The 26,383-nt window shown below is 29.6% G+C and overlaps 2 protein-coding genes across 5 annotated transcripts in view; one reads left to right on the forward strand and one right to left on the reverse strand.

Moving 5' to 3' along the window:
• Window positions 1–26,383, reverse strand: part of LOC119600355 (RING finger protein 17) — a 183,435-nt gene that overhangs the window by 106,786 nt on the left and 50,266 nt on the right. The gene's annotated exons all lie outside the window — the stretch shown is intronic.
• LOC119600356 (histone-lysine N-methyltransferase, H3 lysine-79 specific) overlaps window positions 1–26,383 on the forward strand; it is a 77,585-nt gene that overhangs the window by 4,591 nt on the left and 46,611 nt on the right. For all 3 annotated transcript variants that reach the window (XM_037950523.1, XM_037950524.1, XM_037950525.1), the window contains exon 2: window positions 1,817–2,238. In XM_037950523.1, the coding sequence (XP_037806451.1) occupies window positions 2,199–2,238 (40 nt within the window). In that variant the 5' untranslated portion in view covers window positions 1,817–2,198. The remainder of the gene's footprint in view (window positions 1–1,816; window positions 2,239–26,383) is intronic.

The raw sequence follows: 26,383 nt of genomic DNA on the forward strand, positions 1-26,383 counted from the left end.
CATTATCCATCTGCTATAAAAACATTTATTTCGATACATATATATTTATAAAAATTACAAGTCACGTAATACTTTACTTTATAAAAGTGAAACAATAAATTTGTAGCGCCTAGCTTCATTTTGATAAACGACCGAAACAATAAAATTCAAAGAGTCACCAACAAATCTGGGATTATTGAATAAAAATTGTGTATTTTAGTATTTATGAAAAATTTGGAGATATTTTTAATATTTTGTAACATATAGAGAATATTTTTTATTCATGATTTTTTTCGTTCGTCTTCGCGGACCCCCTAGGATTTTGCTACGGACCACTAGGGGTCCGCAGACCCCCTTTTGGGAACCGTTGGACTAGACTATGGATTAGCCATTGACTAGACTATATATTAGACTATGGATTAGTCTATTGATCAAATTATAAGTCTGGTTATGGTCCAGATTATATGCCTAATTATATATATTATATTATTTTGGCTGAAAATAGTTATCAAAATGTCGGGACAGGAGAAATAGTTCGTAATAACTGAGAATTCGTTATAACCGGATTCGTTATAAACGAGTTTGACTTTATATTTATATAAACTGCCGTATAAACTCCCCAGCAAAAACTTGCATTGAAAAGTAATGAGTCAAAAAGCCACTTTTCACTACTTATTCATTAGAATTTCAACTCATTATTTAATAGCACGCGATCAAATAAAACAGCAAAATTCAAATTAAAGTACTTATGAATCTGATTTTACGTAAGTCATTATGAGTACTTAAATGTAATGTAGAAGGTGTGTAGTAGTCTTTGAAAAGTAAGAGGTTGTATAAGTACAAGTCATTGCCGAGTTTTTTTCTCTTTAAAATATTCAATTGATTTTCTATTCATAATATTTTTTCGATCATAGAACTTTATAGAAATATTTTACTTAAATTTTCTTTTTACAAACTCGATAAATTCTGTTTTATAAAGTGATAGATTTGAGACATTTTTAAAACTATCAAATATTGAGGTCATTTTTGTAGTAGCCTAAACTTTATTGTTTAAACAAGATTATGTTAGAAAATTAATTTAAAAGAAAAAAAAAAAAGAAAAAAATTAACATAAAATTCATTTATCAAATATTAAACTAAACATAATAATAAATCGATAACTGTCAAAAGAACATGTTTGTTAAAGAATATAGATGAAACAATATTTATCTTTTCAAAATTGGCTCATCTGAACCACAAGTAGTTCAAATTACTTAAACAGTTCTTATCAATTTAATGAATTTAAGTTTAATTGTTATTTTGAATTACACTTGTTTTACGCTAACAAACTTGTCAGTAGCTTGTTTTGAGATAAAGATGTTTCTTTTTTAATTTATTTGAATGGAATTCCAATAGAAAACTAGTTTTTCAATATATTTTATTAACAATATATTTGAGTTTTTAACTGTATTGTTATTGGCTTATATAAATAACATAAATAAATAAACAACAAAAAATTAAAGAAAAAGTTCACTTTCTAAAAAACCCAAATTCTTAAAAAAATTAAATAAATTCTATCCCAAAACAAGAAACATAAAAATTTTAAACAAATAAAATTAAATGAATTAAACACAAACTTCATGAATATTAATAATACAAGATTTTAAACAAAGAAATATTAAGTTAACAAAAAAATACTACAACTTTGAAGAAACAAAATAAAACATCAAATAAATTATAAATTAAAAAAAACGTGCTAAAGATAAACTAAATAAGATAATAACAATATAAATTTGTTATAAATTTATAAAAAATAAAGCCTTAACAATTTATAAGTGAATTTTTCTTATAATTTTAGTGCAATTTTAGCTTAACAATGATGTTTTATTTTAAATACAAATATCATTTAATATTAAATTAACCAACCAAACTATTATTTATTACAAAGCAAAAAAAAAAAAAGAAAATACATAATGAAAACTATTTTAATTTAAAAGAAAATTACAAAAACTTAATAGGGATTTGACCACAAAATAAACAACAAAAACAAAACACAATTCAACAACTTAGTGCTTTTGCAATTATTGGTAACACTGCATTTGTAATAGCAACAACAGCAACAGACGCATAATTGCTCTTATAACTAAGAAGCAGAATTAGAAAAGAAAACAAAAGCAAAGTAAAAAAATAACCGCAATTGGCCACACACATCCAAACACTCTTATTCACAATAATCAAATATGGCTGCGGTCAATTGGTTTTGTTTGGTGTTGGCATTCGGTAAGTGCAACAAAAACATCTTATTATTTATTTTTACAATTTATTTACTACGATTATTATTATAAAAATGTATTATGCAATTTTGAAATATACAAAAAAAATTAAATGTTTAAATCTTTATATTAAACCAAAGATTATAATGGCAGACAAAAGGTAATATTTACTATACAACTGATATACACAAATTAAGCAAATAAGTGGTTTAATTGCAAATTTATGCCGATGTATTGCTTATTGCACACACTTACAGGGGGATAAAATACCCAAAAATAAGAATCCGTAACCTTTGTTTCGCAATTCATTTCGGAGTCTATACTTAGTGATGTCTATCCGAGCATAACAATAGAAAAAAGCTAAATCGGTCCTAGATTTTATCTTATCCACATAAATCCTTCCTTCCGAAATATCGTTTGCGCCCTTACCTTAAGTTTACTAAATAGATTTCAGCATGATTGTTCTAGCCAGATTATAAGAACAATCAGATTTTGGTTCCAGACTGTACTATAGACTACACTAAAAAGTAGACTATAGACTAGACTATAGACAAGACTAAAGACTAGACAAAAGACTAGACTATAGATTAGTCTGGACTATAGACTGGACTATAGAATGGACTATAAACTAGACTATAGCCTAAACCATAGACTAGACAATAGACTAAACTATAAACTGTACCATAGACTGGACTATAGATTAGGCTATAGGGTAGACTATAGACTAGACTACAGACTAGACTATAGACTAGACTATAGACTAGACTATAGACTAGACTATAGACTGGACTGTAGACTGGACTTTAGACTGGACTATAGACTAGACTATAGACTGGACTATAGACTGGACTATACACTGGACTATAGACTGGACTATAGACTAGACTATAGACTAGACTATAGACTAGACTATAGACTAGACTATAGACTAGACTATAGACTAGACTATAGACTAGACTATAGACTAGACTATAGACTGGACTGTAGACTGGACTTTAAACTGGACTATAGACTAGACTATAGACTGGACTATAGACTGGACTATACACTGGACTATAGACTTGACTATAGACTGGACTATAGACTAGACTATAGACTAGACTATAGACTAGACTAAACTATAAACTAGACTAGACTATAGACCAGACTATAGACTTGACTATAGACTAGACTGTAGGCTAGACTATAGACTAGACTATAGACTAGACTATAGACTAGACAATAGACTAGACTACTGACTAGACTACAGACTAGACAATAGACTAGACTATAGACTAGACTATAGACTAGACTATAGACTGGACTGTAGACTGGACTTTAGACTGGACTATAGACTAGACTATAGACTGGACTATAGACTGGACTATACACTGGACTATAGACTTGACTATAGACTGGACTATAGACTAGACTATAGACTAGACTATAGACTAGACTAAACTATAAACTAGACTAGACTATAGACTTGACTATAGACTAGACTGTAGGCTAGACTATAGACTAGACTATAGACTAGACTATAGACTAGACAATAGACTAGACTACTGACTAGACTACAGACTAGACAATAGACTAGACTACAGACTAGACTATAGATTAGACTATAGATTAGACTATAGATTAGACTACAGACTAGACAATAGACTAGACTACAGACTAGACTATAGATTAGACTATAGACATGGCAATAGATTAGACTATAGACTATACTATAGACTGAACTGTAGACTGGACTTTAGACTGGACTATAGACTAGACTATAGACTGGACTATAGACTGGACTATAGACTAGACTATAGACTAGACAATAGACTAGACAATAGACTATAGACTAGACTATAGACCAGACTAAAATATACGCTAACTCAGACTATAAACTATGATTTGTGAAATCTCCAAACGCTGGTTAAAAATTCACGCTTAAGGGCAGATTGAAAGGGAAAAACGTCAAATTGGCAACAATTCCTAAGAACTATCAATCTTATGTTGATCACGGCCCGGGTAAGGATGTCTTTGGTAACTTTACTGAAGACTCTAAGCATCGTAAATTTTTTTATGATGTAATAACTATTACATAAAATTCTCTTTGTCTTAATAATTCTTTGACACCCTGTAAAAATTTACCATAGTTTTCAACTTGAACGTAGCATGTTTTACATTGATGTCGTTGCGTCTGCATTCATACTACAACGCAGACGATGTTTGTTATTTTTCAACTAATTTATTTCGTAATTTTGAAGGACATTTCATCTCAAAGAAAACCAGTTAATTTTATGATCATTATTTATTTAAACTCTAAAATTGATTTTATTTTTGCGATTTAAAATTTTTCCATTAAATTGTATTTGCTCTTAATTAATTTGGCAAAAAGTTTTTAAATGCATTTGAAAGTTTAAATTAAGTTTAAGGTGTGTAAAAAGTAATGTTTATTAATTGTTAAACAAAACAACATAATAAATAATAATGAGCAATTAAATTTCTTTAATTAATTTGAAATTTATTAACTAGTTACAATTCAATTCTAATTATGTAATTATTTTGGCCATATTAAAAAAATATATTTTATCTAAATCATTTGTTTTAAAAAAATTAATCCCAATTGATTAGTTAAAAGAGAACTATCATTTAATTTGTTGAAATATGACAAAAGAATTTAAAAATAAAAAAATCATTTTTTAGTTATAGTCGTTTCCTAAAGAATATCTACCTACCATGTTTCTCTTTCTGCTTTTTTATTGGATTATATATTTTATTCTGTTTTATTTTAAAAACAATTATTTTTTTTAATTTCCTAAAATTTTGTAATAAATAATTAATTTCGCACCTGTAATGGTTACAAAAAACAACAACTACAAGTTTAAAATTGTTGCCATTTTTTATAATAAATAAAAAAAAAAACTGGAATTGTTGGTAAAAAATTTGAAAAACACATTGAAAAATGAGGCCTTAAAAAATTATAAAAAATCCTGTGTGACCAAAACTATATTTACTTATAAGGAATCTTGAACATTAAATTGTATTTACAGACGGCATACAAAACCGTTCTTTTCTTTTAACAACATTCGTTTTAAGGTGTTTTTATCTATCACACACAGAAAATCGCTCAAAACTAAACACAATATAGACATTTTCACCATAAAATTGTTTTGTAAAGAATTTTGATTTTAACACTAAAACAACAACTTACATATTTTCATGTCACTCCCAGAGACTTGAAAATTTATTGGCTTGTACTTTTAGGTATAAAGTATTCTATGAGTAGTTATTTTATAGACTATACTATAGACTATACTATAGACTAGACTATAGACTAGACTATAGACTAGACTATAGACTAGACTATCGACTAGACTATTGACTAGACTATAGACTAGATTATAGACAAGATTATAGACTAGACTATAGAATGGACTATAAACTAGACTATAGAATAGACTATAGACTAGACTATAGACTAGACTATAGACTAGACTATAGGCTAGACTATAGACTAGACTATAGACTAGACTATAGACTAGACTATAGACTAGACTATAGACTAGACTATAGACTAGACTATAGACTAGACTATAGACTAGACTATAGACTAGACTATAGACTAGACTATAGACTAGACTATAGACCAGACTATAGAATAGACTATAGACAACACTATAAATCAGACTATAGACTAGACTTTAGACTAGACTACAGACTAGACTATAGACTAGACTACAGACTAGACCATAGACTAGACTATAGACTACACTATAGACTAGACTATAGACTATACTATAGACTAGACTATTATAGACTAGACTATAGACTAGACTATAGACTAGACTATAGACTAGACTAGACTATAGACTAGACTATAGACTAGACTATAGACTAGACTATAGACTAGACTATAGACTAGACTATAGACTAGACTATAGACTAGACTATAGACTAGACTATAGACTAGACTATAGACTAGACTATAGACTATAGACTAGACTATAGACTAGACTATAGACTAGACTATAGACTAGACTATAGACTAGACTATAGACTAGACTATAGACTAGACTATAGACTAGACTATAGACTAGACTATAGACTAGACTATAGACTAGACTATAGACTAGACTATAGACTAGACTATAGACTAGACTATAGACTAGACTATAGACTAGACTATAGACTAGACTATAGACTAGACTATAGACTAGACTATAGACTAGACTATAGACTAGACTATAGACTAGACTATAGACTAGACTATAGACTAGACTATAGACTAGACTATAGACTAGACTATAGACTAGACTATAGACTAGACTATAGACTAGACTATAGACTAGACTATAGACTAGACTATAGACTAGACTATAGACTAGACTATAGACTAGACTATAGACTAGACTATAGACTAGACTATAGACTAGGCTATAGACTAGACTATAGACTAGACTATAGACTAGACTATAGACTAGACTATAGACTAGACTATAGACTAGACTATAGACTAGACTATAGACTAGACTATAGACTAGACTATAGACTAGACTATAGACTAGACTATAGACTAGACTATAGACTAGACTATAGACTAGACTATAGACTAGACTATAGACTAGACTATAGACTAGACTATAGACTAGACTATTGACTAGACTATAGACTAGACTATAGACTAGACTATAGACTAGACTATAGACTAGACTATAGACTAGACTATAGACTAGACTATAGACTAGACTATAGACTAGACTATAGACTAGACTATAGACTAGACTATAGACTAGATTAAAGAATATACTATAGCCTAGACTATAGAATAGAATACAGAATAGACTATAGACCAGAGTATAGACTAGACTATAAACCAGACTATAGACTAGACTATAAACCAGACTATAGACTAGACTATACTATAGACTAGACTATAGATTAGACTAGACTATACTATAGACTATATTATAGAATAGACTATAGACTAGACTATAGAATAGACTATAGACTAGACCATAGACTAGACTATAGACTAGACTATTGACTAGCCTATTGACTAGACTATAGACTAGACTATAGACTAGACTATAGGCAAGACTATAGACTAGACTATAGACAAGACTATAGACTAGACTATAGACTAGACTATAGACTATAGACTAGACTATAGATTAGACTAGACTATACTATAGACTATATTATAGAATAGACTATAGACTAGACTATAGAATAGACTATAGACTAGACCATAGACTAGACTATAGACTAGACTATTGACTAGCCTATTGACTAGACTATAGACTAGACTATAGACTAGACTATAGACTAGACTATAGACTAGACTATAAACAAGACTATAGATAGAATATACTATAGACTAGACTGTAGACTACACTATATAATGTACTATAGACTAGACTATATAATAGACTATAGACTATACTATATAATAGACTATAGACTAGACTATGTAGTAGATTATAGACTAGACTATAGAATAGACTATAGACCAGACTATAGACTAGACTAGAATATAGACTAGTCTATAGAATAGACTATAGACTTGACTATAGAATAGACTAGACTATAGACTAGAGTATAGACTAGACTATAGACTAGAGTATAGACTAGACTATAGACTAGATTATAGACTAGAGTATAGACTAGACTATAGACTAGACTATAGACTAGACTATATAATAGACTATAGACTAGACTATAGACTAGAAAATAGGCTAGACTATAGACTAGACTATAGGCTAGACTATAGACTAGACTATAGGCTAGACTATAGACTAGACTATAGGCTAGACTATAGACTAGACTATAGACTAGACTATAGACTAGACTATTGGCTAGACTATAGACTAGACTATAGGCTAGACTATATACAGTACTATAGAATAGACTATATTCTACTATAATTGAGACATAAATATATTTTAGACTAGAATAGAGCAGAATATAGTAAATACAAGAATAGACTATAGACTTGATTATAGACTAAACTAAAGATAGGCTACATCATAAAGTGGAACGGACTATAAACTAGTTTAGAGACTATACTATAGAATAGACCATAGACTAGACTTTAGACTAGATTATGGACTAGACTATGAACTCGACTCGACTAAACTATAGACTATAATATAGGTTAAACTATATATATATATTAGACTACATTTAAAACTATATATTTGACTATAGTTGAGACTTTAGACTAGACTAGGCTATAGTTCGACCAGATTATATCTGAGACTTTGGACTAGAGTACATCTGGGACTATACACGTGACTGTAGACCAGATTACAGTCGAGACTATAGAATGAAGTAGATTATATCAAATACTAGAATAGAATATAGTCGAGACTAGTGATTAGATTGGGAGAATAGTTAGTATGAACTATAGACTAGTATATAAAGGAGACTATTGAATTTAAGAGATTACAGGTAATATAAAGCAATATCTATATAGACCAGACTATTTTTTCTCTCTTTTCATTCAACAAACTGAAAACAATTAAACCATTTTAATTCTATTTAAATCTGTTTTTGAATCATGGAAAATGAGAGAATGAAACAAAATGAAAGAATAAAGCAAAAGAAACCAAATCAAAGTTTTTATAAATTTTTTTTTTAACCCTATTGGATTTTCATTTGTAACGGTCTCAACTACTGCAACACAACAATAATAATAAAAGCAACAAATTGATATCGTACGGTAACTGTTGTTTTTTTATAACTTTTGTTGTTTCATTTGTTAGAGGTTTTTGTTGTTTTGGTTTTAATCGCATTTTGCAAAAGTCCATTTTTATTGCGGTTTAATTGCCTCAAGGATCTGTCAAAATCTAGAGCAGATTTTGTAATTTCTTTGTGTGTATTGCTTGTTAATTTTAACTAAAAATAAAAACAATTTATAACTGGGATTTTTTGCACCTTAGGCTGCTTTTTAACAAGAAACATGCGATTGTTTTTGTAGACCGGAATTATAAATGTAAGTAAAAGTTCAATACAAAACAACTAAATGTAGAAAAACTGATGCAATAAATATCGACCAATTGACCTTTAGCATGGTGGTAAAGAATGAATAGTGAAACATATATAGCAGTTAAATAGGAATTTTGCTACAATAGCATTTAAAATAATAGTACGAAAATATTTACAAATTTTAAAAGCAGCAATTTTTAAACATTTTTTAGTTTATGTTTTTTAAAACACTTTTGCTTTTATTCCCATAAAAATTCTGTCCAAGTGTAAACTGAGAAAGTAATCATTATTATTATTGCAAATTTGTTTTGTTATTTCTTTTATGATATTTTCCGGTAATAAAAAAAATTGATGTAAATATGAAAACAAAAAAGTATATATACTTTTTTTTATATAAAAAATTTAAGATAATAAAAATTTACAATAAAATTGCCAAGAAAAAGCAAAAGTTGAACACTTGATAACAGCAAACGATCGTAATTTTTATGTTTTTTTTTTTTTTTTTTTTTTTTGTTAATTTATTAAAAAGAGGAGTCAACTTTGTTTGGTGTGTAGCTATTTTTGCACAAATATTTACCATTGATCATAATCATAAGATGTTTGACCACGTTCAACGGAACATCGATATAAACATAGTGAGACAATTGACTGATCACTTCAAACATAGCGGTCGATGCAATGAATACTAATAAATCATCTTGGCAAAAACATTTAATAAAATGATCATAATTATATTATTTTATTTATTTTTGGGTTTTACAGAAATTTTCTTTCCAGACAAAAAACCAGATTGCTGTTTTTGTGGACATTATGTATAATAGTTTCCAAAAAGAAAAAGTTTTACTTTCAATTTAATGTAAATTTTTAGTTAACTGCGATCGTTGCTAGCAAAAGTTTGACTATACGATCAAAATTATAAGATTTATAAAAAATTTTCTCAAAATAGAGAAATAATCGACAATTTTCATTTAACAGAGAAATTATTACAGAATGTTCTCAACTTTCAAGAACACAGAGAGAAAGAGAGCGTTTAGAGATAATCGAAACATATAATAGTGAAACGGGCAAGGTCTGGTAGTTTTTTATGATATTGTATCATGCAACCGATCGCATATCTTGAGTCAAAAAATAACTTCTAAGCGTTTTTCGGCCAATGCTTAAACGATGATTTGAACAGATTTCGTTATCTCATAATAGATATGAGATTTTTGGTCCCACGAATGGATATCTGGCCATTCATGGAGATTCGAATGGCTGCTTGGGCTTCAAATACTACCTCTTACGCTTTTTTTACCGTAATGGATCCATTTTTTTATTGCAAGTAATGTTTTTTTTTTAACATTTTTGTCTTTTATAGCACATTCAGGCTGCATTGAATTTTTAAATTACACAGGGCATCACATTTCTATAATCCACTGAATCTGGATTCGGAAATTAGGATTACCGTGTATCGTGTCTTAAAGATTGTTTTTCGCAAGGACAACGTTATTTATAAAGATTATTCATTGGGCTACAATACCTAGAAAAACCTGATGTCCCCATCACATCAGGTTTTTCTATTCTATGATCAGATTCTTAATAAGAATCTGAGAAACTGTTAAAGAATTATTAACATTTCCCTGAAAAATTTGTTTTATTTGCAAAACTAGTTCTAGAACGCATTTTTTTAACCTGTACTCCTCCCAGTTTGGAGTTAAGACCAATGATTTTTTTTCGAAATTGTCACCGTCGGAACTTGTTCTGAGGAAGCGTCGACTCCGATTCTTTGAAACGGTTCTGGAACCAGTTCAGTACCCATATTTAGAAGATGTGTTCCATTGAACTAGTGTAGTATCAATACATAATTAGTATAAAGGAACTAGTTCTTGAAAAACTCTTTAGATTCGCAACAATGTTCCAATGAACGGGTTCTGAATTTGAACTGCTTGCACTCGTTCTAGAAGTACTTCTTTATAAAATTTTTCCTAGGTCAAAGAGAAAGACCAGATAATATAAGAGATCTTCTAGTAAACTAAACAAATTAATGTGTGTTTGTTTGTTTGGACTTTATAGACTGCTAAACGGCTGGACCGATTTTAGGGAAATTTTCAGTGTTTTCCCGTTTGCTGCCTAGAGTGGCCCTCAAATGTCACTTATGTATCAATGTTAATATTTAACACAAAAAATGGGCGTACTTGCAATTGTGGGCGTGGTAATGGGAGGAATTAAATACAAAATCTTTTATATCTGAGATACTATAAGAAGTAGAATCTTAAAATTTTGCACTAACAACTTTTGAAATCCATATGCACGCTTGGAGAAAAAAAAACGGGCTTCCATTGGGGGATAGGCACCCCTCATAGCAATTTAATATGGTAATTCGTATATATTAGAAACTATTAGAGATAGAATTTTTAAATTTTGTTTGCATGGTACAATTACAATCTATATGAACGTTTGGCAGAATACGGTGAACTTGCAATAGAGGCGTGGCATCTCCCATATCAATTAGATATAAAAATTCGTATATCTGGTAAACTATTAGCAGTAGAATCCTAAAATTTTGTAAGAATATTAACGTTTGGGAAAAATCGTTCAACTTGCAGTTACTTAATATGAAGAATCACTTATCAGAAAAACTATTAAAGCTAGAATCCTTTAAATCGTGAAGTGGTCTTTTCATTTATATGGTTTTAAAGGCAACCCCACTTTGTTATAACTGATTTTTTAAATCAAAAAGCAAAATGACAACTGATGATCACCCAAAACACAACACACCAAATACTATATTTGCTAAGTCCATTGAATTTTCTTTAAAAATTTATATTATTTTTCCTTTGGTGATCAACTATTTTTTTCTCGCATTTCAAATAGTTTTGCTTATGAATTCAATTTGAATGTCAATGACTTGAGTTTGCTGGTTTTGTTTTTATTTTTCTTCAAATTATATTAAAACATTCATGATTTTCTTTACAGCTATATAATCCTAGTATTAACGAGTAAGTCTTTAGCTTTTTGGTCAAACTATGTGTTAAACAAGTTAAATTAACAATTTATTACTAATTTTCTTTGCATTTAAATTCATTTGCGAGTGTTTGACTGTAACTGTTTTTGGCAGCAGTTAAATTCACTTACAAACCCAATTAATTAATAATTGCTGTTAACATTTGATTAAGTATTTGAAAACCACTTTTCAATAAAAGACATTTTATTTTGTATTATTTAAAAAAAAAAACATACATTCTCAGGATTCAGTAAGTCTCTTTTTCTGGTTTGAGTTGAACAAACTACCTTGTCATTATTATGTATAACGATGGCCGTTAGCCATTGGAGAAGACGTTAACACTAACATTAACATATGTATTTCGTTGTTACTTTATTTGGTAACTTTGATTTATTGCTTACAAGTGTAACTAGTTGTGTTATACTTTTACTTTGGCTTTTCTAAAACTTTTCATTTTCGTATTAGACCTGTTTTTTAAATGAAATTTTCTTAATGAATGTTTTTTTTTTTTTTGCCAACACCCAACCAGCTTGACAACTTGAAAAACTATAACAAAATGTTTATTATCTTAAAAGAAAAGCTTGTCTTTTACCAAACATACTTTGGTTGCTTATTGCCTCAAATAATGTTGCAAACAACTATTTTTCTTTCATGTTTCTTTTGCGAAATATTGCTCCAAGTTTTTTTTTTTTTGTTTTTGGTTTCTTTTCTTCATTTGATTTCAAGATCAATGTTAATTGCACAAGTGAAAAGAAATGAAATAAACAGCAACAACAACTTTCTTATTATGGTGGCAACTGGAATTGCGCCAAGAGTGAAATAGGCGGGCATGCGCATTGTCATTAATTTAATCCGATAATTATATAACAAATACGAGTATGTTGTAGGTGATATGGTAAGTGTGAAAGTCTGAAATATTTTGAATATTTAGTTTTAAATCTCCTTAAGAGAAAGTGTCATTAGAATGTGCTTTATGTATGAAATTAGTTTTGTTATGTGGAATTTTACAACAGAAAATTGGTAAATTAAAGAAAATACTAATTCATTTCGACATATTACAAATTATTAAGTCAAATTAGTTAAGCTTATTAACACTTCTCTTTAATAGTTATATACATCAAATTAAATAAAATGGTTTCTTTCCAAATGAAAAATCTTTAATCTAATCTATAGCCTAGTCTATAGTCTACTCTATAGTCTAGACTATAGTCTAGTCTTCATTTCAGTCTAGTCTATAGTCTAGTATATAGTCTAGTCTAAAGTCTAATGTATAGTCTAGTCTAAAGTCTAATGTATAGTCTAGTCTATAGTCTAGTTTATAGTCTAGTCTATAGTCTAGTTTATAGTCTAGTCTATAGTCTAGTTTATAGTCTAGTCTATAGTCTAGTCTAGTAGTCTATAGTCTAGTCTATAGTCTAGTCTATAGTCTAGTCTATAGTCTAGTCTATAGTCTAGCCTATAGTCTAGTCTATAGTCTAGTCTATAGTCTAGTCTATAGTCTAGTCTATAGTCTAGTCTATAGTCTAGTCTATAGTCTAGTCTAAGTCTAGTCTATAGTCTAGTCTATAGTCTAGTCTATAGTCTAGTCTATAGTCTAGTCTATAGTCTAGTCTATAGTCTAGTCTATAGTCTAGTCTATAGTCTAGTCTATAGTCTAGTCTATAGTCTAGTCTATAGTCTAGTCTATAGTCTAGTCTATAGTCTAGTCTATAGTCTAGTCAGTCTAGTCTATAGTCTAGTCTATAGTCTAGTCTATAGTCTAGTCTATAGTCTAGTCTATAGTCTAGTCTATAGTCTAGTCTATAGTCTAGTCTATAGTCTAGTCTATAGTCTAGTCTATAGTCTAGTCTATAGTCTAGTCTATAGTCTAGTCTATAGTCTAGTCTATAGTCTAGTCTATAGTCTAGTCTATAGTCTAGTCTATAGTCTAGTCTATAGTCTAGTCTATAGTCTAGTCTATAGTCTAGTCTATAGTCTAGTCTATAGTCTAGTCTATAGTCTAGTCTATAGTCTAGTCTATAGTCTAGTCTATAGTCTAGTCTATAGTCTAGTCTATAGTCTAGTCTATAGTCTAGTCTATAGTCTAGTCTATAGTCTAGTCTATAGTCTAGTCTATAGTCTAGTCTATAGTCTAGTCTATAGTCTAGTCTATAGTCTAGTCTATAGTCTAGTCTATAGTCTAGTCTATAGTCTAGTCTATAGTCTAGTCTATAGTCTAGTCTATAGTCTAGTCTATAGTCTAGTCTATAGTCTAGTCTATAGTCTAGTCTATAGTCTAGTCTATAGTCTAGTCTATAGTCTAGTCTATAGTCTAGTCTATAGTCTAGTCTATAGTCTAGTCTATAGTCTAGTCTATAGTCTAGTCTATAGTCTAGTCTATAGTCTAGTCTATAGTCTAGTCTATAGTCTAGTCTATAGTCTAGTCTATAGTCTAGTCTATAGTCTAGTCTATAGTCTAGTCTATAGTCTAGTCTATAGTCTAGTCTATAGTCTAGTCTATAGTCTAGTCTATAGTCTAGTCTATAGTCTAGTCTATAGTCTAGTCTATAGTCTAGTCTATAGTCTAGTCTATAGTCTAGTCTATAGTCTAGTCTATAGTCTAGTCTATAGTCTAGTCTATAGTCTAGTCTATAGTCTAGTCTATAGTCTAGTCTATAGTCTAGTCTATAGTCTAGTCTATAGTCTAGTCTATAGTCTAGTCTATAGTCTAGTCTATAGTCTAGTCTATAGTCTAGTCTATAGTCTAGTCTATAGTCTAGTCTATAGTCTAGTCTATAGTCTAGTCTATAGTCTAGTCTATAGTCTAGTCTATAGTCTAGTCTATAGTCTAGTCTATAGTCTAGTCTATAGTCTAGTCTATAGTCTAGTCTATAGTCTAGTCTATAGTCTAGTCTATAGTCTAGTCTATAGTCTAGTCTATAGTCTAGTCTATAGTCTATAGTCTAGTCTATAGTCTAGTCTATAGTCTAGTCTATAGTCTAGTCTATAGTCTAGTCTATAGTCTAGTCTATAGTCTAGTCTATAGTCTAGTCTATAGTCTAGTCTATAGTCTAGTCTATAGTCTAGTCTATAGTCTAGTCTATAGTCTAGTCTATAGTCTAGTCTATAGTCTAGTCTAGTTTAGTCTAGTTTAGTCTAGTTTAGTATAGTTTAGTTTAGTCTAGTTTAGTCTAGTCTATAGTCTAGTCTATAGTCTAGTCTACAGTCTAGTCTACAGTCTAGTCTACAGTCTAGTCTACAGTCTAGTCTATAGTCTAGTCTATAGTCTAGTCTATAGTCCAATCTAGGGTCTAAAATAAGTTTTTCCAAACTTTATACTAATTTTAGGATGACAAGATCTTAAAATGCCATAAAAAGTCTATCCATCCAAAAAACAACTTTTAAAAACAATTAAAATAAATAATATCAAAACTAAATTAACAACTAAATGTTAAAAGTATTTTTAATGACATGTTGTTTCTTTTATTGTGAATATTACTTTAATTTTTTTTTTCTTAAAGAATTAAATTACAATGTTAAAATTTTTTTTATTGGTGACATTTAACTCTGACAAAAATCCTCAGTAACCATGAAAATAGATGGTGGCTTGGTGGTTTTCTAAACATTAGTTTTATTTGTTGACAATTTGTTTTGTTCAAGGTATTAAGCCAACTATTTACTAAATACCTTTATAAAAGACAAACAAAGACAAAGAACAATAATAAAATTGTAGATACTTTTTAGAATTAAAGATATTAATTTGTAATTGACAAGTGTACTTGATAAAATATGATAGATATTAAGAACAAATAGTAAACTATAACAAATACATACGTAAGAATTAAGTTTTTTATCAAAGTATGCAAAAAATTTTCTCTTTTTAATGAATTTCTAAGAGGTAGTCTCGGATTTTTGCTTATATTTCCGTTGTTTATTGACGGATTTTACTGATTTTAAACAGGAAACTTCTCAAAAGCATGTCTGACAGAATTATTGAGGGATGACACAGATATCTAGGATCTTCAGAAAATTGAACAGACAGACAGACGGACATAGCTTAATCGACTCCGCTATTTATAAGGATACAATTTATATTTTGGAAATTACAAAAGGAATGACAAACTTATATTTACCCTTCTTGGGAAGGTAAAGGGTATAACAGCTAGACCTTTTTTGAAATCAGTTCAGCAAAGAAATGGTCATCACTGGACAGCATTATTTAAGTCATAACACTTCTTGCTCTCTCTGGTATTGTTGACAGCTATTACAACACTTTTTATACATAACTTTTACGCAAATTAATCTGCAACAAGTTGCAACAAACTCAATAGGCGTGAAAAAAAAAAGAAAACGTAACTCACAGTTATGGGAATTTGAAGAATTCAGTTTCATTTACATTCTACTATTGAAATCTCTTCTTTTTGAACTGATATCAGTTTCTTTCTATAACATAATTTATTTGTTGTAATTCAATCTATTTTTTTTTCTGTTTAAATTATAATTATTACATTATTTTTGTTGTTACTAGTATGATGACATCATCATGGTATTTGTTGCTGTTGTTGTTTATATTTTTTATATCATACAACTTGCCACATACCTATATTTATATATGCTCACAAATACATACATATGTATATGGGTATATCAAACCCTAGGTCTGTCTGTCCGTATGTTTTTATATAAATATTTGCAACAATTAAATTAAAAAAATAAATATAGAGTGAGTTAGTAATAGAAATTGTTGAAAGGCTGAACACAGTAGATACGCATGGGAAGTTATCATCGTCGTCGTCGTCGTCATCATCAGCATAGACAACATGTTGCTTGTTATTGTCATTCAATGCACCCTTTTCTTTAATAAGTTGTGAATAGAAATATGATTTATTTCACTTTACTCCATATATCTTTTTCATGCCTCCACTTTTGCGAAAAGTCTTTTCGAAATGTATGTCAGTATAACGTTCGTTGACTTGTTAGTTTTTGGTCGGTTTCTTTAGATGACGTTTGGAATTTTAATTTAAAATATGTTTGTAAGTAAGTCACCATATATCACTTTCTTATATCGGATTTTTTTTGTTTGTTTTGGCAACAACTCGTAATAATGTGACGTTATACATATTTATTTTCAAAATATATTACAACATTTATTTTTTTTATTATTTAATGTGTAGGAGTATTAATTACTTTTATTTTATAATTTAATTGTCTATAATTTATTTGAGGGAGTTGAGGTAAAAGATTTTAATTTATGGTTTAGTTGACAATTATCAGTAATAAATATATAGTAGACACTCTATGTTGGTTTCACAGGTGTATAAAGTTTCTCATAAGACTATTTAGAAGAAATTGCAGAAATTCCCACATATTATTTTATTTGATTAATAGACAGGACATCCTGACATATTAATCAATCCGTAACAGATTTATTGTCCAGATCATACCATGTCCGACTACTGTTAGTATCGATTGATACAGGACACTCTGTTTGGAATACTTTAAACTTCACAACACGGCATCGGAAATTAACAGTGTCTTCCTGCATGTCTGAAAGAATGAGGCCCGATCATTACGAAAATCAGCAGTATGATTAAGACTTATATAAAACCTATATAAAACTAAGTTTTGTAGATTTTTGGAGTGGAACAAGAACATTTAACATATATAAAAATGAAAGTGTGTTTGTATGTATGTTTGTTTGTTTGTGCTTTATGGACTGCTAAACGGCTGGACCGATTTTCCTGAAATTTTCACAGTTTCTTCCTGTATGACTGAAAGGCTATTTTTTATGCTGAAATTTCATGTGGGCGATGTACCACGCCCATATTAAGAAAATATTAAATTAGTATATCTGAGATAATATAATAGTTAGAGTCTTCAAATTTTGTCGGAGCAACTTTAGTATCAATATAATTATTTAAGACAAAAAGTGGGCGGATTAGCATTAGGGGGCGTGGTACCTAACATATAAATTAAATACAAAAATTCGTTTATATTGGAAACTATTATAGTTAGAATATTAAAAATTTGCACGAGTAACTTTAACATCCATGTAAACATTTTGGGAAATAAATTGGCGGACTACCCATGATGGGAGCAGCACCTCCCTTATTAATAAAATGCAAAAATTGGTTTATCTGGGAAACTAATAGAACTTAATTCTTCAAATTTTGCACTATGAACTTAAATATTCATCTGAACATTCAGAGAATAACGGGCGGACTTTCAATGGGGGGCTTGGTACCTCACATATGAATTAAATACAAAATTTCGCTTATCTGGGAAACTAATAGAACAAGATTCTTCAAATATTGCAAGAAGAACTTTATACAAATGAACATTTTGGAGAAAAAAAGGGCAGACTTTCATCTGTGAGTTCCCATATGTGAACATTTAGAGAATAACGGGCGGACTTTCAATGGGGTCTTGGCACCCCCTATATGAATTAAATACAAAATTTCGTATATCTGGGAAAATATTAGATTTTTCTTTTTAATTTGTCATCGATTACATTAAAATCTTAATTAACGTTCGGAAAAAATGCATCTCTGGAATACATTACAGTTAGAATCTTCAAAATTATTAAGATTTTTTATTTATATTGCTTTTAGGGTAGCAAAGCACACTGGGTATAGCTAGTTTAACATATTTAAGAGCTCAAAAGTCCTATTCGGGGGATCCGGTTGTATGGGGCTATGCGAAATAATGGACCGATTTTAACCATTTTATATGGGTTTCGTCCTTTAAAAGAAGAGTATGTCATTCAAAAAAAGAGTATCTTGAAAATTGCGAGTATCTTGAAAAAACGGACGGTCATAGCTAAATCGCCTCAGAAAGTGATTCTGAGCCGTTTGGTATACATTAAGGTGTAGGACCAATATGTTTGGGTGTTACAAAAAACAGCACAAACGCTCCCTACTATAGTGGTGTAGGGTATAAATATTTGTGAACAAAATTGGCGGAGTTGTTATAGTAGGCGTGGCACCTTTCATATTAAGAAAATTTTAAATCAGTATATCTGAGAAAATATAACAAAGTCCTCAAATTTTGTCGGAGCCACTTAAGTGTCAATATGATTATAAAGGACAAAAAGTGGGCGAACTAGCAGCAGAGGGCGTGGCACCTCCCATATGAATTAAATACAAAAATTCGTTGATCTTGGCATCTATTAGAGTTATAATCTTTAAATTTTGAACGAAGAACTTTAACATGTAAACATTTTGAATAATAAATTGGCGGACTACCAATGGGGGAGCCGCAGCTCCCATATGAATTAAATAAAAAAATTCGTTTATGTGGGAAACTGATAGAACTAGATTCTTAAAATCTTGCACGAAGAACTTTAATATTCATCGGAACATTTTGGGGAAAATGGGCGAACTTTCGTCCTGGGAGAAGGGGGGCTTGGAACCCCCATATGAATTAAATCGAAAAATTCGAATATCTGAGATACTGTTAGAGCTAGAATCTTAAAAGTTTGACATTCATGTGAACATTTGGAGTATAATAGGCAGACTTTCAATGGGAGGGCTTGACACCTCAAATATAAATTAAATTCAAAATTTCATATATGTATCTGAGAAACTATTATATTATTCACATTTTTCATAGGCTACATTAAAAATGGAAAAATTAGCGAACTTGTAATAATTCCCATATGTAAATATTGTATATCTGGGTATATCTTAGGGTAGCAAAGCAAACTGGGTATGGCTAGTAATATCATAAAAATGATTTCTGATTTCAAAAGCAAGGAATGTGAATCGAAAATTCATTGCTTCTATTGAAGTAACTCCAAACTCCTTTATGTTATACTGATCAGTCTGAAAATGGTGGTCTCCAATATGTTTCTCATAAAATCTTTAACAAAATGTTTTTTATTTAAAATACATTTGTTATGTTTCACCTAATGAGAAAACAAAATTATTCGCGAAAACATAAATGCTGAATAATTATTTTACAGTAAATACACCTTAATCACACAGTAAAAACATTTAAAAATATATTTTCTACTCTAATGCCACTGTTAAACAATAAAAATTTTCTTTTAACCACAAAACTAGAAATCATAAAATGTTTAAAAGAAAACAAAATTTTATAAAAATAAAACCACATACTACACATGAGAAATTAAATGTAATTCTTGTGAATTAATTAATTGTTTGTTAAATTACTTAGACCAGACACAAGTATGAGAAATTAGTTAGAGAAATAGTGTGAATAAAAAATGAAAGTTTTCTCTAACAATGACAAGATCATTAAACTATAATTTTATTATAAACAAAACATTTTAAATTATTCATTTTAATAATAGTGTGATTCATAAATAAATAATAAATAATAAGTATTTAAATAATTTTGTAATCTTAATTGTTTAACCTTGTTGTAATTGCTGGACAATTCAATATTATATGGAATGAATGAATAAAAAATAATTATAAATTAAATAGTAATTGTCTTGTTAAGTAGGTCTGTAATTATTGTTGCTATATTTTTCTATATAGTATTCAATGAGATCGATGGTTTACTTATTTTAATTATATGCAGCAATTAAAATATTTAAATAGTTTTTCTGTGGTAATTTCCTCTCGTGATTTCAAAACTTATTGAATAATAATGCAAATAATTGTTAAAAGGAGTTTTATTCTTTTATTCGCAAACTACAAGTATCAAATGTATTTTAAAAATGTATAAACTTTTTAGTTAATAAACTATTTTTAGAAGAAAATGCGTTGAGATTTTGCAAAATTTTAAAATTGAAATTAAATTTCTATTTATAAATATTTTTAACGAAATTTTACAGTTCTAAATAAATTTTTATAGCAACTTCAATAATAATAATAATATGAAGTGTATTTGAAATTAAAGTGGACGGATTTATAAAGTGGGCGTTGTACTTCCCATTATCTAATATTTCGATAGAGATTGAACTAACATTATCTAAACATTGCTAGAGATGTTTTCAACAGTTTTTCACCGTTTTGACTAAATCTTTAGTTACATATATATATAATAAAATAAGCGGAATAAAAAAGGGTGTGGCGTTTTACTTGAAAAAGTAACTTTTTTGTTATCAAATAAATGTTAAAATAACACCCATAAAATTATCTCAAATATTTCTGTTTACCGTAATATGTTCTAATTATAAGAATAGGCGAGTTCAAAAAGTAGGCGTGGCGCCTAAATTAATCAAAAACGGGCAGACCATTTCGCAATACCAACAAATCAAGTTTTCAAATAAAATCAAAATTGGGCCGATTGAATCCCGAAATTTTCATTCTACGAAACATTACCATAGGACACTACAAATGCTCTTAAATAGAGGGGGACCTCCTACAGTGAATTGAAATTCTTAAAATTTACTTCCTGCAACAAACTATATTTTTTACTGCTAATAGCTTCGCAAATTGAAAACGTCAATTAGGCCAAGGGAATGTCGGTAATAAAACATTTACGATATGAACATTTGGGTAATAAATTGGCGGATTAGAAATAGGGGCGTGGCACCTCCCATATGAATAAAATAAAAAAAATCGTATATCTGGGAAAGTATAAGAGCTAGAATCCTAAAAGTTTGTACGGGCAACATTGAAATCCATATAAACAATTTGAAGGAAAAATGGGAGGACTAGAAATAAGAGGTGTGACACTTCCCATATGGGAAGTGGTAATATTTATGTGAGACGTCTTTAGAGGTAGAATCCTCAAATTTTGCACGAACAACTTTTCATCCATGTGAACATTTGGGTAAAAATAGCATGACACTTCCCTTATGAGTTAAATCCAAAAATTCGTAGGTTTAGAAAAGCATTGCAGCTAGAATTTCTTTATGAGCATTTGGAAAAAAAATTTTGAACTGGCATTAACGGGCCTCCCATATCAATTAAAACTAAAATTTGTATATCTGGGAATCTATAAAAGATAGAACACAAAAATTTTATATGGAAAAATTTTACATCCATATAAATATTTGAGAAAATGAATGTAGGAACCATAAATAATGGTCGTGATACTTTTTATACAAAGTTAAAAATGTGTATAATGATAGTGGTTTCTCCCATGAAAAGTAAATATGTCAGAGATTTTTATTTATATTGCTTTTAGGTTAGCTAAGCACACTGGGTATAGCTAGTATAGTATAAATCAGGCTTGGGGAGTAATGATAACATTTTTAATTACTTACATTTGAAGTAATTGCAATTGAAGCTTTACCAATTGCCATTACTTGTAATTGGAACTTTGCCAATTACAATTATTTGTAATTGTAAGTAATTATATTTGGTTATTGTCAATTATAAATTACAAGTAATTGTAATTGACAATACTTCAACTACAATTATAAATAATTATAATTGATTATAGTAAATTACCCATTACAATTGTAAAGACAATAATTGCAATAGTCCAGTAATGAATTACTTTAAGTAATCATTTTACCCCGTCTGGTATAAATACGTTATATATATTCTGGAAATATCTTAGGTAACTAGTGCCAATGGGAATTCAATCGTACTAAGGTTTGAGAAAATTTTAAAAATTACTAAATGGTTAAAAATCTGATTCCAAATGTTTTAATTTTAAAAATTAAAAGTTAAACATCGATTTGGGTAATGAAACTCATTTCTTACATTTCATTTTCAAATTACAAAAATACCAATATTACTAAATTATTCTTTAGCCAACTATTTAATTAAACCGACAGGTATATATATGTTTGCATGAGTTCATTAAATAATAAATAATTACGTAAAAATCTAAAAGGTATTTAGTTTTTCATTATAAAATAAAAGCTATAAAAAAACAAAAAAATAAAGGCAAAACTCTACAGTGGAAGTTAAGTTGATCGTATACTTAAACACCATGTACGCATATGTTTACATGTTATTTTGAAAATTTTACAAAATTTAAAAAATTTATCATAAACAAAAAAATGGAAAATAAAAAAAACAACCAACAAAAGTAAAAGTACAAAATAAATATGAGAAAATTATTATCACATACTTGTAAAACATACAAAGTTTTTGAAATTTAACGGCTTTGGAAAATACAAAAGTACGATTTAACCCGGCAGTTATTTGAGGTGATATTTCCACCCACAAATTTGGAAATTATTTTAAACATTGTTTCTGTTCTAATATAAAATTAATCTAAATTGAGTGAAACTATGCATTACCTTTCATCAACTAAAACACTAGATACTTAATAAACTACATATAACTTGTTTAATGAGTTTTCAGGTATAACTTATACCCCAAGTACTACCGGGCTTTGTTTAAGTATCAATGTTCAAATGTATGTTTCTATTGTTTATAAACAAAATATATGTTATTGTTATAAACTTAATCAAAATAGTTCAGTTTATGCTCTGGTGAACAAGTGTTTATTTTTTTGTATTTTCTTTTGGGTTTTTCTTTAAATAATTTAAAGAAATTATAACAAAATATTTTGTTAATATCATTTTATATCCTAAATTTTTTTGTGGATTTTCCCAATATCATTTCAACAAAACATCAATTATTGTAGGTGTGTTGCAAATGGGTGTGAAGATAAAAAAATTGTTTTTAAAACACTTCACATCAGACGATATTACTCTGTATGGAAACCAAATTGGCGTTTTTCTTTGTTTTGTTAAATAGTTATAAAGAAATTTTAGCAACTTTCATAACAATAAGAATAAGAAAATGTTTGTAATAATTATACTATAATAATTAAGTGTATTTGAAATTAAAATGGGCGGGGTCATAAAATGGGCGTTGTACCTACCATTATCGACTATTTCGTTAAATATTGAACTGACAGTATAAAAACATTGCTAGAATTAAATAACTAATTAATCATTTATTTCTTTTTTTAATGAGCGGGGTCTACATAGTGGGCGTGGCGTCTTCTATTAAAATTAAGGCTTTGAATTTATATAAGAATAAATCATATCCCAAAATTGCGCACGAGTAATTTTATTTTAATTTAACTTAATTTACAGTCAAACTCGTTTATAACAAGTTAAATTTAGTCGTTATAAGCGAAGTTAGTAATAAGACGAGAATAATTTTTGTAGTTTCAAAAATTATGTGTCATTTTACGAAATTAAAAGAATATCTATATATAAAAATTAAAGTGTGTTTGTAAGTTTGGACTTTATAGACTGCTAAACGGCTGGACCGATTCCGTCCTGAAATTTTCAGTGTCTCCCTGTATGTCTGGAAGGAACTATAGGCTACTTTTTATTTCGAAATTTCACGTGGGCGAGGTGCCACGCCCACATACAAAATAAATAATGGAAGTCACATATCTCAGAAAGTGCAACAGCTAGAATCTTTAAATTTTGCTTGGACATCTTTGAAATCCACATAAATATATGTGTAGCCTAGATGTAGTGGGCGTGGCACCTCCCAAATAAAGAAAACCGGAAACTAGTATATCTGAGAAAAAAAAAAACAAATTTTGTCGAAACCACTTTAGTGTCAATATGAGTATTTATGAAAGAAGTGGGCGGACTTGCATTTGGGGGAGTGGCACCTCCCATATGAATTAAATACAAAAATATTTTGGAAACTATTAGAGCTAGAATCTTTAAATTTTGCACGAATACCTCTAACGTTCATGTACAGCCCGAAATTTTGGTATCTACTTTTATACAAAACACATCTTCGAAGCGATTGCGCGGCCCACTATATTATTGTTGACTAGGTCTTCTATTATACCCTATTGGTCCATTGGAATTTTGCCTGTCGGATAACCGGCATCGTAAACTGCATAGCAGAAATCGTTCCGGTGTCTATTTCTGGCAACTTTGGCTGTCTTTTCCACTGTCTAGCTTTTCCTTCCTCGTTTCTCAGGGCTTCTTTTGAGATACCATTACCTTCGAGGATGCTATCGCCGACGTGGTCGTCTTCGGAATATCTGGCTTGGCGTTGTCTCCCTTACTCGCAGGATTCTGACTTGAGGTTTCTTAGAGTGAAGTGTCGGTTGGCTTCGGCTGTGCATTATAAGACGGGGAGCTCTCTTTCTTCCTAGATTTATTCTTAGTTGTCAACTCCTCGAGAGACCTGATCCTCTTTGCCTTAGATCTTGTGAGAGAGTCCAATTTTTCCATTAGAGTGTCGTGGAATTGACTAACTATGATTTCCTGAAGCATCTTTTTCAACTTCCTCCTCTGTGCTCCAGAAAGTCTTATTTTAGTAAGATGTAGTGTAGGTGAGTGATGCTATCACTCACCTCTTTCACCATTTGTTATTATCATAGTCGGAGCCCTTACATATATTCAAAGGCTGAAGCAGCTTAGCGCCATATCCGAGTACATCCTTCTCTTTCACCCCAATGTTTTTGCCGATGGAATGCTGTACACTTGACGCATTGTACGTCAGGGAGGCCAAGGTACCCACTTCCATAGTAGTCTCTTACTTACGATTGCAGGATGACGACAACACGTGACTCGAGATACTGGGTTATTTCGGCCCTCCACCGTAACTTTTATCTTTTCTTAACTCGACTGTCGTCTATGAAAAAAATCGAAAAGTCGACTTTGTAAATAAAAGTTGAAAAAAGTCGAGAAGTCGAAAAGTCGTAAAAAGGTCGAAAAAAGTCGGAAAAAGTCGAAAAAGTCGGAAAAAGTCGAAAACTCGAAAGTGGTAGAAAAAAGTCAAAAATAGTCGAAATTTTTAAAAAAGTGGATAAAAGTAAAAAAACTAAAATAGTCGGAAAAAGTCGAAAAAAGTCAAAAATAATCGAAAAAAGTCGAAAGAAGTCGAATATAGTCAAAAAGTCGGAAAAATAGAATAGTCGGAAAAACTCGAAAAGTCGACTATTTATAAAATACTAAAAGTTGAAAAGTCTAAAAGTCGACTTTCAATTAAATGAAAAAAGTCGAAAAGTCGACTTTCAACTAAATGCAAAAAATTCGACTTTTCGTTTCAACTATAAAACCCTACTGCTTACTATGCTCGCTTACAAAGAGGTAGTTGAGTAAGTATTAGTATTACAATAATGTATTCTTTTATAGAAAAAATGTTTCCAACTCTACAATAAAACTTAATTATTTGTTATTGTTTAATTGTTAATCTAGCCGATTAAAATAAGTTGACATTTAAAGAAATAAATTTTAAAATCAAATTGAAATAAATGACATTTTCACACACTTTGGAATTGAATAAAATAAAAAAAAAGAATAAAACACAACAGGAAAAAAAATAAACTAGAAATAAAGGTGGAGATTTCAAAACATATAGGG

The sequence above is a fragment of the Lucilia sericata genome, unplaced genomic scaffold, assembly GCF_015586225.1.
Source record: "Lucilia sericata isolate MDLA Ls3-8-SP2 unplaced genomic scaffold, ASM1558622v1 Contig000111F_arrow, whole genome shotgun sequence".
Classification (NCBI taxonomy): domain Eukaryota; kingdom Metazoa; phylum Arthropoda; class Insecta; order Diptera; family Calliphoridae; genus Lucilia; species Lucilia sericata.